The 12,106-nt window shown below is 52.1% G+C and overlaps 1 protein-coding gene across 7 annotated transcripts in view; it reads left to right on the forward strand.

Annotated features, from left to right (window-relative positions):
• Window positions 1-12,106, forward strand: part of LOC113943028 (trifunctional purine biosynthetic protein adenosine-3-like) — a 43,010-nt gene that overhangs the window by 27,940 nt on the left and 2,964 nt on the right. For 4 of the 7 annotated variants that reach the window (XM_027634305.1, XM_027634287.1, XM_027634295.1 and 1 more), the window contains 10 exons: window positions 3,947-4,178; window positions 4,303-4,397; window positions 5,141-5,250; window positions 6,982-7,180; window positions 8,013-8,264; window positions 8,926-9,078; window positions 10,109-10,315; window positions 11,260-11,403; window positions 11,500-11,553; window positions 11,716-11,846. In XM_027634305.1, coding sequence (XP_027490106.1) covers window positions 3,947-4,178; window positions 4,303-4,397; window positions 5,141-5,250; window positions 6,982-7,180; window positions 8,013-8,264; window positions 8,926-9,078; window positions 10,109-10,315; window positions 11,260-11,403; window positions 11,500-11,553; window positions 11,716-11,846 — 1,577 coding nt within the window. Of the gene's footprint in view, window positions 1-3,946; window positions 4,179-4,302; window positions 4,398-5,140; window positions 5,251-6,981; window positions 7,181-8,012; window positions 8,265-8,925; window positions 9,079-10,108; window positions 10,316-11,259; window positions 11,404-11,499; window positions 11,554-11,648; window positions 11,847-12,106 lie in introns of all 7 variants that reach the window. The other 3 variants (XM_027634319.1, XM_027634314.1, XM_027634321.1) reach the window with 3 other exon arrangements.

The following is a 12,106-nucleotide window of genomic DNA, read 5'->3' on the forward strand; positions in this document are numbered from 1 at the left end:
TTTGGTTAAAAAAGGCAGATTTTGGGGAGCTGAGGCAGGTTTGGGGTTGAAAGGGGCACATTTCAGTGTGTGCAGAAACATTTCTGAGGTAAAGAATTCTGATTTTGGGGTGAAAGAGACAGATTTTGTGAGGTTGGAGGAAATCTTGAGGTAAAAGGGGCAGATTTTTTGAGTAAAAAAGGCAAGTTTGGGGGTGTCAGGGACACTTCTGAGGTAAAAAAGGCAGCTGTTGAGGTAAAAAGACAAAAATTGGGTTTTGGGAACATTTCTGTGGTTAAAGGGGCTGATTTTGGAATGTGAGAGGAAATTCTGAGGTAAAAGGGGCAGATTTTGAGGTAAAAATTCAGATTTGGGGTGAAAATGCAAATTTGAGAGGTGGGACAACATTTCCAAGGTTAAAAAAGAATTGGATTTTGGGGTCTGTGGGCAGGCTTTTAGGTAAGAAAGGCAAATTTGGGGGGCAGGGAGGAAAGTCTTAAGTAAAAAATGTGGATTTTTGGGGTCTGGAGGCAGATTTTGGGGTAAAATGGCAGAATTGGGGTGAAAGAGGCAGATTTTGGGGTCTGGAGGGGAATTTGGGAGTAAAAATGACAGATTTGGTGGAAGAGGGGGAGATTGGGGAGTCTGGAGGGATATTTTGAGGTGGAAAAGGCAGATGGGGGGTGAAAATAGCAGGTTTTGATGTCTGGGTGGAGGTTTTGGGTTGAAAGAGGAGATTTTGTGGTGAGAAGGGCAGATTTTGATGCCTGGAGGAAGATTTGGGATGAAAGGGGCAAATTTTGAGGTAAAAAGGACAAACTTGGAGTGAAAATGGCATATTTTTGTGCCTGGAAGGAGATTTTGAGGCAAAACAGGCAAATATTGGGTGGAAAAGGGAGATTTGGGGTGAAAATGGCATGTTTTGGGGTCTGGCGGGAGATTTGGGACTAAAAATCTGACTTTGATGCCTGGAGGGAGATCTTGGGACAGAAATAGGCAAATTTGAGGCAAAAAGAGTCAGATTTGGGGTGAAAGGGTCAGATATTGGAGTCAAAAAGGCAACATTGGGGTGAAAAGGAGCAGATTTGGAATGAAAAGGGGCTGATTAGGTGTAAAAATGGCAGATTTGTGGTGAAAAGGGCAGATTTTTGGGTCTGGAGTCAGATTTGGGATTTAAAAGGTTGATTTTGATGTCTGAAGGGAGATTTTGGTGGTGAAAATTAGAGATTTTGGGTGAAAAAGGCTGATTTGGGGTGGCAGAGGCCGATTTGGGGTTGAAGGCTGCAATTGTGGGGTGAAAAGTGCAGGATTTGAGGGCCCACACCTGGGGGAGAGGGGGGAAAGTGCAGCCTCCTCCATCAGTGCAGTCCCTGTGCCAGGCAGGATCATTCCTGTGGGACACCTTCTCCAACGGGTCTTGGAAAGGGGGGCATATGGATATTCAATATAGATATTCAATATCCATATAAATAGTCAGTATAGATATTCACTGTTCATGTAGTTATTCACTATTCATGGAGATATTCAGTATTCATATAGCTATTCAATATAGCTATTCAATATTCCTAGAGATATGCAATATTCATTGCCTCTGTTAAAATTCTGGTGGTTCAGTATCTCATGAAGATTATTCAAATGTTTAAAAACAGAGGGAACTGTTGCAGAACTGTGTCCTTCCCCCTCAGCTCCTGCCTTGCCAGTCCCACAATATCCTTGTTTAAGGATCTTCAGTCAAGGCCATCTGATTTTTGGCAGCACACCAGTGACCCTCCATCCCCCTGGCAGAAGGTCGTTGTGTCCCTTTTCCCTGTCAGGATTCCTGCTGCCATGCTCTCCTCCCTCACTCTCCTTCCCTCCCAGTCCCCTCACTGTTCTCTCTGGTTTGTCAGTGAAATCCTGGGGAACTCTGCATTTCTGGGACTGTAAAAGCCAAAGCACAGAACCGGGTGGATCCTGCTGGTCCTGAGCTGCCTCCCGCTGGTCACACTCCGGAACTTCACTATTTCCGAGCTGATTTCCATACCCTTAGGATGTGATGACCCCCTGCTGGTTACTCACAAAAAAGACATTCAAATCAATGAAATTCAATCCCTTCTTTTATTACACTCCACTTTGGAGTTTTGTGGGGTTTATTAGGTTTTTTTTCTACTTTTCACATTGATTCCCACATTTTTAGACAGGGTGGGATTGTTGGGGTGTCCTGTGCAAGGCCGGGAGTTGAACTGGATGATCATCCTTATGGGTCCCTTCCAGCTCAGGATATCCTGTGATTCTATGATTTTAGTGGCTTGACAAACATTTTATTCTGGAGTATTCCATAAAAAAACGATGGGAAGGGGTTGGATTTCCATTGCAGCTGGGCCAGCCGGGGCAGTGCTGTGGCAGTGTCACACACTGTGCCTTCCCCAGGTATTTAAGGTCCCTTTTATTGCTTAGAGAATCTGTCAAGCTGCAGTGATGAGAAATCTGTGTTTGGTTTTGCTTTCTCCAGCTGATGGCAGCAGTTCCTCCTTTTCCCTTCTCCTCTCCTCAGAACAGGAATCTAAAAAAAGCCCCTGTTTTGCTTTTTTCTCTCAGCTCTGTGAGTGTTTGTAGAGCACCAGTTCCAGGGGCTGTAGGGAATTGTGTGGAGTGGGTAACATTGACACTGATGGTTTAATGCCAGGGAGAGGGGAGAATCCAGGCAGTAAATGGCTGTGGATTGTGATTTCCTCGAGGAAAGCCCTGCACAAATTACTCACAATTCCAACACACAGCACAGCCTTCCCTGGCACAGGACAGGGATATGTCCTGATGTGGCTCCTGGATCCTTCACTTCTGCTCCTGTGAGATCTGTTCCCTTACCTTGAGTCCCCAACACAGCAAGGACATGGAGCTGCTGGAGAGAGTCCAGAGCAGGCCCCAAGAGGATCCCAGGGCTGGAGCAGCTCTGCTGGGAGGAAAGGCTGGGAGAGCTGGGATTGTTCAACCTGGAGAGGAGAAGCTTTGGGGGGAACTGATTGTGGCCTTGCAGGACCTGAAGGGGCTCCAGGAAAGATGGAGAGACACTGTTTCCAAGGGATGGAGGGACAGGACAAGGGAAAATGGCTTCAAACTGCCAGAGGGCAGGGATAGATGGGATATTGGGAAGGAATTCCTGGCTGTGAGGGTGGGGAGGCTCTGGCCCAGGTTTCCCAGAGAAGCTGTGGCTGCCCCTGGATCCCTGGAAGTGTCCAAGGCCAGGTTGGACGGGGCTTGGAGCAACCTGGGCTGGTGGAAGGTGTCCCTGCCCATGGCAGGGGTGGCACTGGATGGGCTTTAAGGTCCCTCCCAACCCAAACCCTTCTGGGATATTGTGATACTTAACTGGATGTCTCAGAAGGGGTTCCTAGGCCTGTGGATGCTCTTCACTGGTAGTGCTGTTTCTCCAAAGAAAGGAAGGTAGGAAGCTTTATTGTTGTTCTCCTCTGACTGAAAAAAAGGCTTCAGTCTTCACTCTTTTGTCCAAAGAAGGGCAATGGAGCTGGGGCAGGGTCTGAGGAACATGTCCTGTGAGGAGCAGCTGAGCTGGGGGGGGTTATCTGGAGAAGAGGAGGCTCGGGGGGGACCTCATTGCTCTCCCCAACTCCCTGACAGGAGGGGGCAGGGAGGGGGGGTCGGGCTCTGCTGCCATGTCCCGAGGGAAAGGAGGAGAGGAAATGGCCTAAAATTGCACCAGGGCAGGGTCAGATTGGAGATTAGAAACACTTTCTCCCTGCAGGAGTGGTCAGGCCTTGGAATAAGTGTCCCAGGGAGGTGGTGGAGTCCCTGTGTCTGGCAGTGTTCCAGAGGTGTCTGGATGAGGCCCTTGGGGACATGGACTGGGGGTGACTGGTGGTGCTGGGGTGGGACTGGGTCATCCTGGAGGTCTCTCCCAGCCTTGTTTCTGTGATTCTGTCACCAGAGTGTGTGATTTAAAATCCTCAGAGGGTTCCTCTTGCTTTTGCAGGGCTGCTGCAGGCCAAGGCCTTGGGGCTGCAGGTGTTCCATGGTGGCACGGCGCTGAGGGATGGCAGGGTGGTGACCAGTGGTGGCAGAGTGCTCTCCATCACTGCCGTCCGGGAGGACCTGCTGGAAGCCCTGGGAGAAGCCAACAGGGGCGTGGCCACCATCCACTTCCAGGGAGCCACGTACAGGAGGGACATTGGCCAGCGGGGCTTGCGGCTGCTCCAACAGCCCCTGTATGTAAGCAAAGGCCCTGGCACGGCTGTGCCAGCCCAGATGTTTGTGTCTGTTGTTCCTGTGTGGGATGGCCCTTGCAGAAAATGTCCCTGCTGCTGCCAGCACGGCCCTTCCTCCCCACAGGGCCCTGATGTACAAAGAGAGACGTGTGGAAGCCGCAGCCAGGGACGTCCTGTTTCATCTGCCACAAACATCAGTTGTGAGTGGTACCAGAGCAGGTAAGACTGGGAAGAATATTTGAATTTCCTCAGTATATTGGATGAAACAACATGCTTTTTCTCCCCAGGAAGTGAGCAATGCATTCGTGGCATTGAACTTGAGCTGGGGAAGCTGGGCTGGGGTCACCACAAAGAAACAAAACTCTCATTTCTTTCTTGTCACTCCTCTGATGATTAATTAAAAAATACTTGGCTTCCCCTGGAGGTGATCGTGCTTTGTTAGGTGCAGAACAGAAAAGAATAGAATAGAAATAACAGAATAAATAAATAAATAAATAATAGTTAAAAAAAAAAACTGGAGCAAAGGAGGCTCAGGGGGGACCTTCTGGCTCTGCAACCCCCTGACAGGAGGGGGGAGCCGGGGGGGGTCGGGCTCTGCTGCCAGGGAACAAGGGACAGGAGGAGAGGGAACGGCCTCCAGCTGTGCCAGGGGAGGCTCAGGTTGGACAGGAGGAGGAATTTGCTGCTGGAAAGGGTGGTGAGGCCTTGGCAGGGGCTGCCCAGGGAGGTTTGGAGTGCCCAGCCCTGGAGGTGTCCCAGGAAGGCCTGGCCGTGGCACTGAGTGCTCTGGGCTGGGGGACAAGGTGGGGATGGGGCACAGGGGGGATCCATGGGCTGGGAGGGCTTTTCCAGCCCCAGTGATTCTGGGATTCTGTGCTATTTTTGCAGGTCTTGTCTTGATGAGGGTCTTGGGGTTTTTTTATTTGCCGTGGAAATGATCTTGGTGTGTTTGTACTCAGCAGGCAGTCGCCCAGAACTGGGAGGCTTTGCTGGTTTCTTTGACTTGAAGACATCTGGTTATGAGGATCCCATCCTGGTGTGTCAAACTAAAGGCCTTGGAGCTAAACTGCAGGTAACTTGCAACTCAGCTGTGGCAAATCTGGTGTTACCTCCCAAGGCTTTAAAGTGCCACTGCCAGTCACACCATCTGCACCCTCCTGAGCACCACAGATACACCTGAGCCCACTGCAGTGGGCATCTCAACTTTGGACATGATCATTTGAACCTGTCACTGAGAATGTGGATATTTTGTGATGAAATTCTAATAAACCAGAAATTTAGGTGAGCACTTGAGGCACTAAGAACCAGCATTTCTGTCCGTTGGCTTTGAGAGAGAGGGAAGGTTGAAATGAGAACTGTCAGACTCAGCTCAGCAAACTGTGTGTGCAGAAGGAGCACAGCTACCTCTCCCTGGTGACTGTTAGGGCACTGGGGAAAGGAAGGATGGAGGAAATAAACATTAAAGGGGAATAGAAGCCAAGAGATAAAGAGTTTTAATTACCCAAGAACACGCAGGATAAGTTGAACCAGGGATATATTTACATATTGAATCAGGGTAAGTTGAGCCAGGGATATATTTATATATTGAATCAGGGTAAGTTGAGCCAGGGATATCTTTATATGTTGAACCAGAAGGTTTTCAGCCACCAGAAAAGTGGAGACCTGAAGCTCCTTTCACTGGTCAAGCACAGCAACATCACATGTTTGAAGTTGGTGCTTGTACCTTTAATAACAGGATGATGAACAGCAGGAGACTGCAGGGAATCATCCAGAAGGTCTTTTGCAGTCTTACATTCTTGGACACCTCTGAGCATGAAAAAGGGATTGGTACTGGCTCTTGTGAGTCTTTGTTCCAACTGCTTGGCAGAGAGACATTCTCAACTGTGTTTCCACAGGCTGTTCCCAAGATTCTTCCTTGGCCAAAGAAAAGTTGGCCAATGGCTTTAGGAATTGTTCCTGGAGCAGTGGGAGGGAGGTGCTGTAATGCACCAGAGGGTGAGGGGTTTCCATAGCACTCCTAAATCCAGCAGCCAGGGAGATCAACCAGGCCTGTAATCCCAGCCCAGCCTTCGTTCAGGCTCTGCTCTGTCCCCATTCTGAACTCACTGATGTTGAGCTGTGTCTGCCCCTTGTCCATCTCCCTGCCCGGGGCTTTTCTGCACAGGGAAAAGCAGCTTTCCTGAGGGAAATGATTGTGCTTTGGGAAAGACCTTCCAGGGCCTAAAGGGGCTCCAGGAGAGCTGGAGAGGGACTTTGCATGAGGGCCTGGAGGGGCAGGACAAGGGGGAGTGGCTTCCCACTGCCAGAGGGCAGGGATAGATGGGATATGGGGAAGGAATTGTTGGCTGGGAGGGTGGGGAGGCCCCAGGATGGATTTCCCAGAGGATGCCCCATCCCTGGAAGTGTCCAAGGCCAGGTTGGATAAACTTGGAGCAACCTGGGCTGGTGGAAGGTGTCCCTGCCCAGGGCACTGGATGGGCTTTAAGGCCCTTCCCAAACCAAACCATTCCACATTTCCATGATAATATTCCAAAAAGCAAACAAAAAACCCCCAACCCAAAATGACGATTTCTGGGTAGCTGGAGCCAGAATTTGAATCAATGTTTAAAAAAGCAAAACAGGTTTTTCTTTTTCTCTGCCAGAAGCTGAGCAGTTTTCTCCTGGTTCAAGCTGGGTGATGCACCAGGGCCTCTCCTGCACTCGTGTTCTGCAGTGGTTCCTGTCACAGACAGGAGGGTTTCTGCTCGTTTGCCTGGTTGTTGTGTGAGTTCTGCCTGTTCCTCCTCCCCACCATGTTTTGCAGATGGCACAAACCTGCAGGAGACACACCACCCTCGGGCAGGACCTGGTGGCCCTGTGTGTCAATGCCCTCCTGGCCCATGGAGCAGAGCCCCTCTTCTTCCTCAGTTATTTTGCCTGTGGCAAACTTGATGCTGAAGTGACTGAGACGATCCAAGAAGGAATAGCTGAAGCCTGCAGGAGTGCAGGATGTGCTTTCCTGGGTAGGAACACTCCTCTCCTCTGGGATTTGAACACTGAGGTTGAAATTATCACCCTGAAATTATCACAGACTCTGGAGGCAGAGGTAGCACGTGGCACTAGAATTGTTGGGTTATGTTTGGTGCAATAACAGTTGAGCTTTTGTTCTTAAATACTTTCTTATTTGTAAAAGGGTCAGCACAGAGGGATGGTTTTCACTGTTAGTGCATTTGGACCCCAGTTCTTGCTCCTTTATCCTTGTAAAGAGCAGAACAGAACTGGAGGCTTCACGTTCTTCAAGTGTTAATGTTCTCGTTCCCTCTCTGATACTCAGTCCTAACCAGGAGGTGCCACATAGGTACACAAAATAATAATAAAAAAAAATGTTTCTTCTTTCCTGGAGCTTTGTTGGAGTCTTGAGGTGAAGTAAGAAACCAAAAAGGATTTTTGAAATATACCTGAAAGTGCTTCTTTGGCTGCATGTCCTGTGGCTCTCCTGGATATCCTGGTGCTTTAGGAGATGCCAGGAATTTAAAATGGTCTTAAAATAATGGCCTTAAGCTGAAGGAGGGCAGGGTTAGATGGGATTTTAGAAAGGAATTCTTCCTGTGAGGGTGGTGAGGGACTGGAATGGAATTCCCAGAGAAGCTGTGGCCGCCCCTGGATCCCTGGAAGTGTCCAAGGCCAGGTTGGATGGGGCTTGGAGCAACCTGGGCTGGTGGAAGGTGTCCCTGCCCATGGCAGGGGTGGCACTGGATGGGCTTTGAGGTCCCTCCCAACCCAAACCCTCCCGTGGTTCTGTGCCCACGACATGAACCCCCCCGTTGTTCCTCTCTGACCCCTCTCTCCCCGCAGGGCAGGCGCTGTCCCAGCTCCCGGGCGCGTGTTCCGCGGGGGACTCGGACCTGGCCGGCTTCGTGGTGGGCGCGGTGGAGCGAGGGCAGGTGCCCCTGGGGCTGCAGGGAGCCGAGGAGGGGGATGTGCTCCTGGGACTGGCCTGCCCTGGGATCCACGGCCGCGGCTTCGGCGCCGTCCGGAAGGTTCTACTCGTGTCCTCCCTGCGCTGCTCGTCCCCCGCCCCTGGCAGCTGTGGGGACACCACGCTGGGTACGACTGTCTGCTGGGGCACTGCCATGGCCAGGGGCTGCCAGGGGGGGTTGGCAGCGGGGGGACTAATCAGGCCTTGGGGTTGGCACGGGGGCTTGTGTCCAGCTTTGGAAGAGCGGGCCAGCACTTCCTCCTGCTTCCCAGCTTTGCCACAAGGAGTGGGAGAGAACCTGTTCAGAGGAGCACTTCCAAAAATAACCTTGTGACCTTTTGCATAAATTGATTGAGTTCAGCCTGGAGAAGAGAAGCCTCTGAGGAGACCTTAGAGCCCCTTCCAGTGCCTGAAGGGGATTATGAAAAGGAGGGAGAGGAACTATTTATATGACCAGAGTGTGACAGCATGAGGGGGAATGGTTTCAAACTGCCAGAGGACAGGGTGAGATGGGACATTGGGAAGGAATTCCTGACTGGGAGGGTGGGGAGGCCCTGGCCCAGGTTGGCCAGAGAAACTGTGGCTGCCCCTGGATCCCTGGGAGTGTCCAAGGCCAGGTTGGACGGGGCTTGGAGCAACCTGGGCTGGTGGAAGGTGTCCCTGCCCATGGCAGGGGTGGCACTGGATGGGCTTTAAGGTCTCTCCCAACCCAAACCATTCTATAACTTTATGACTCCAACCAGCTGCAGATTTCAAACCAAGGGGCTGAGCTGACCCTGTTGTCTGCAGGAGAGGCCCTGCTGAGCCCAGCCAGGCTGTACAGCCCAGCCCTGCTGCCCGTGCTGCGCTCGGGCCACGTGAAGGCCTTTGCCCCCATTGCTGAGGGGGGGCTGCTGGGAGGCATCTCCAGGGTCCTGCCAGAGCACGTCAGCGCCGTGCTGGGTGAGTATCAGAGCTCCCTGTGCCTCTTGGGCAGGACAGGGGCTTGGCTCTTCAGCTTCAGCTGTAGAGACACTCAGAAACCTCTCTGTCTGAAGAGCTGGGCTGGAATGACCCCAAGTCAGCGCTTTTCCAAAGGTCCCACCAGATCCATTCCTGTTTCAAGTGGCATCAGCTCGTGAGCACCGCTCTTGTTGGAGAAGGGACATTTCAGAGGCATTTGAAGGCAGCACATCTCTAGGACAGGGGGTGTTGGAGAAGATGGTGTGCTCCACAGGCACCTCCACACTGAACCTTGTGACCAAGCAGTGAGGCTTGTTGGGGGCAGTCATTTGCACTGTTTGCTCCACGGTGCCTGTGCACACACACACTCAGTGCAGCTTTTTGGGAGGCGGCAGCTTCCCCACAACAGCATCTGACATCCCTAAGTAAGGCAGAACTTCTCCTGTTGAAGCCAAAATTGGGCAAAGTATTCAAAAGTTCAAAATAGTAAAGAAAACCATGTTCATGTGAGTCCAAAACCACTGTGGGGATGGGGAGGGGGAGGGAAGGTGTCTGTGGGTCTGACTGGATTTCTCTAGAATGAAATTAGAAGGAATTTTCAAGGCCAGGTTGGACGGGGCTTGGAGCAACCTGGGCTGGTGGAAGGTGTCCCTGCCCATGGCAGGGGTGGGATGGATGGGCTTTAAGGTCCCTTCCAACCCAAACCATTCAGGTTGGACAGTAGGAGGAATTTGCTGCTGGAAAGGGTGGTGAGGCCTTGTCAGGGGCTGCCCAGGGAGGTTTGGAGTGCCCAGCCCTGGAGGTGTCCCAGGAAGGCCTGGCCGTGGCACTCAGTGCTCTGGGCTGGGGGACAAGGTGGGGATGGGGCACAGGGGGGATCCATGGGCTGGGAGGGCTTTTCCAGTCCCAATGATCCTGGGACTCTGTTATAGCAAGAATTAGTCTCTCAGCTCTTGCAACACCCCACTGTCCTGGCAGATAATAAATAATAACACACAAATAATGACACACAAATGTCAATCGTTTTCAGACGCTCTCAGCTGGAAGATCCCTGAAATCTTCTGCTGGCTTTACAAGGAGGGGAACCTCTCTGCAGAGGAGATGGCCCAGACCTTTCCTTGTGGGCTCGGGGCAGTGCTGGTGGTGCAGCAGGACCTGGCCCAGCACGTCCTGGGGGCCATCCGGAGGCGGGAGGAGGCTTGGCTCATCGGGAAGGTGGTTGCCCCGTGTCACACAGGTTAGCAGGGTCCTCGTGGGAAGCAAAGCCCCAGAAATGACCCAGAGCGTGGTTTGGTCTCCCTTCAGTGGGGTTTGCACTTAGGGATGTGTTGTTTGGTTTTGAAGTGGAGACAGGGTTTGTTTTGGAGGGTGATTCTGGGAAGTGCTGAGCGTGTCCTGGGAGCCATCAGGTGCCCGCAGCTCTGGGGGCCCTGAGACTCCCTGTTGCAAAAGTTGTGTGGTTCACATCTTTTCCCCCTTGTTTCACCAGGCTGGAGGCTCTTTGACACCTCCACATCCACATTCCCTTATCAAATAGTGAGGAGTGAATGTTGCTTCACAGTGACAGTACCTGGATAACCTCTTACCCCCCAGGTACCTTCTGGAGGCTCCAGTAAATCCCTCAGATATTAGCTGACATTTTACCACAATCCTGGTAATCAACTCACCTCCTTCCCAGCCTGCACAGATCCATGTAAAGGCTGAGGATCTGTGCATCTGATGAGCTGTGGATGGTCTGTGTGATGGTAGGGCTGAAGGTGTGTCCATTGACTGACATCCAGCATGATGGGAGCCAAAATCCTTCTGGAAATCAAACATTTTGGGCAGCCAAAATGTCACCTCAGCTCCATCAACACGGGTTTTAGTGTCATTTTGCAACATGAGAGGAAGAGGAAGATGGGAATAACAGATGGGGCTAAGCCTTGGGAAGGCCAGGCCATGCCCAGGCCCTCTGAACACCTCTGGGAGTAAGTAACACAAAAGGGATCAGCACAACCCCTGTGAGCTGGGCTGGTCAAGCAGTGAGTGCCTTTGTAGTCCCACCAGTGCCAGCAGAAATTCGTTGCTGATGCACCTTGTCGTTGAAACTTATTGTTAGTAAACCATGTTCAAGTTTATAAGTTCAACAGGGTCAGTTCAGAGGGCAAAGTCACGTCTAACGCTTTCCTCCTGTGTTTGGAGGAGGTTCCCACATCCAAGTGGAGAACCTGGCAGAGGCCCTGCAGCAGAGCAGCCCCCAGGGCCTGCTGGGTGACAGCACCATGGAGCCTCGGCACCAGCCCAGGAGGAGAAAGGTGAAGGTGGCAGTTCTCGTCTCTGGAACAGGTGAGCTTCCATTGTCCTGGCACAGGGAAATGTCCTGGCACAGGAGAGCTTGGGATCAGCCCTGACCCAGGTGCATCCACCTTGACTTTCCTTCAGGAGAGTCTACAGACCTTCTGAAGCCAGGCTTGCACTTTGACCAGGGTCCAGGAGGTGTGTTGTGCTGCTTAAAGGAGCTGTGTCAGTGCTCCAGTTCCTTTGTGCTGTTTGGACAGTTGTGAAAAACCAGATTTTTGTTGGATGAGCAGGGCTGGGAGCTCGTCCCAGTGCCTGGAGGCTCACGTGTGTCCCCCATGTTTGCTCTGTGTGTCTGAGGCACGACCCTCCCCGCGCTCATCGCTTACACCAGGGAGCCAGGCAGCTGTGCCCAGGTCGTCCTTGTCATCTCCAACAAGTCTGGTGTGGAAGAACTCCGGAATGCAGCCCGGGCTGGAATTCCCACCAGGGTAAAGACACCCGTTTCCTTTCCTTCTTCTCCCCAGCTCCCAACCCCGGAGCAGTTCAGGCAGTGCCTGTGAGCAGTCAGGGGTCACTGCTGGGGAGAACTTTCCCCATGGGTCAGAGCATGGGGACTCAGCTGGCAGAGCTGGAAGGAGAGGGAGGGCTGGGAGTCCTCACAGGGGGCTGGGAGTCCTCACAGGGGGCTGGGAGTCCTCACAGGGGGCTGGGAGTCCTCACGGGGGGCTGGGAGTGCTCACAGGGGGCT

This window comes from Corapipo altera, unplaced genomic scaffold (assembly GCF_003945725.1).
Source record: "Corapipo altera isolate COAL_440 unplaced genomic scaffold, ASM394572v1 0, whole genome shotgun sequence".
Lineage (NCBI taxonomy): Eukaryota > Metazoa > Chordata > Aves > Passeriformes > Pipridae > Corapipo > Corapipo altera.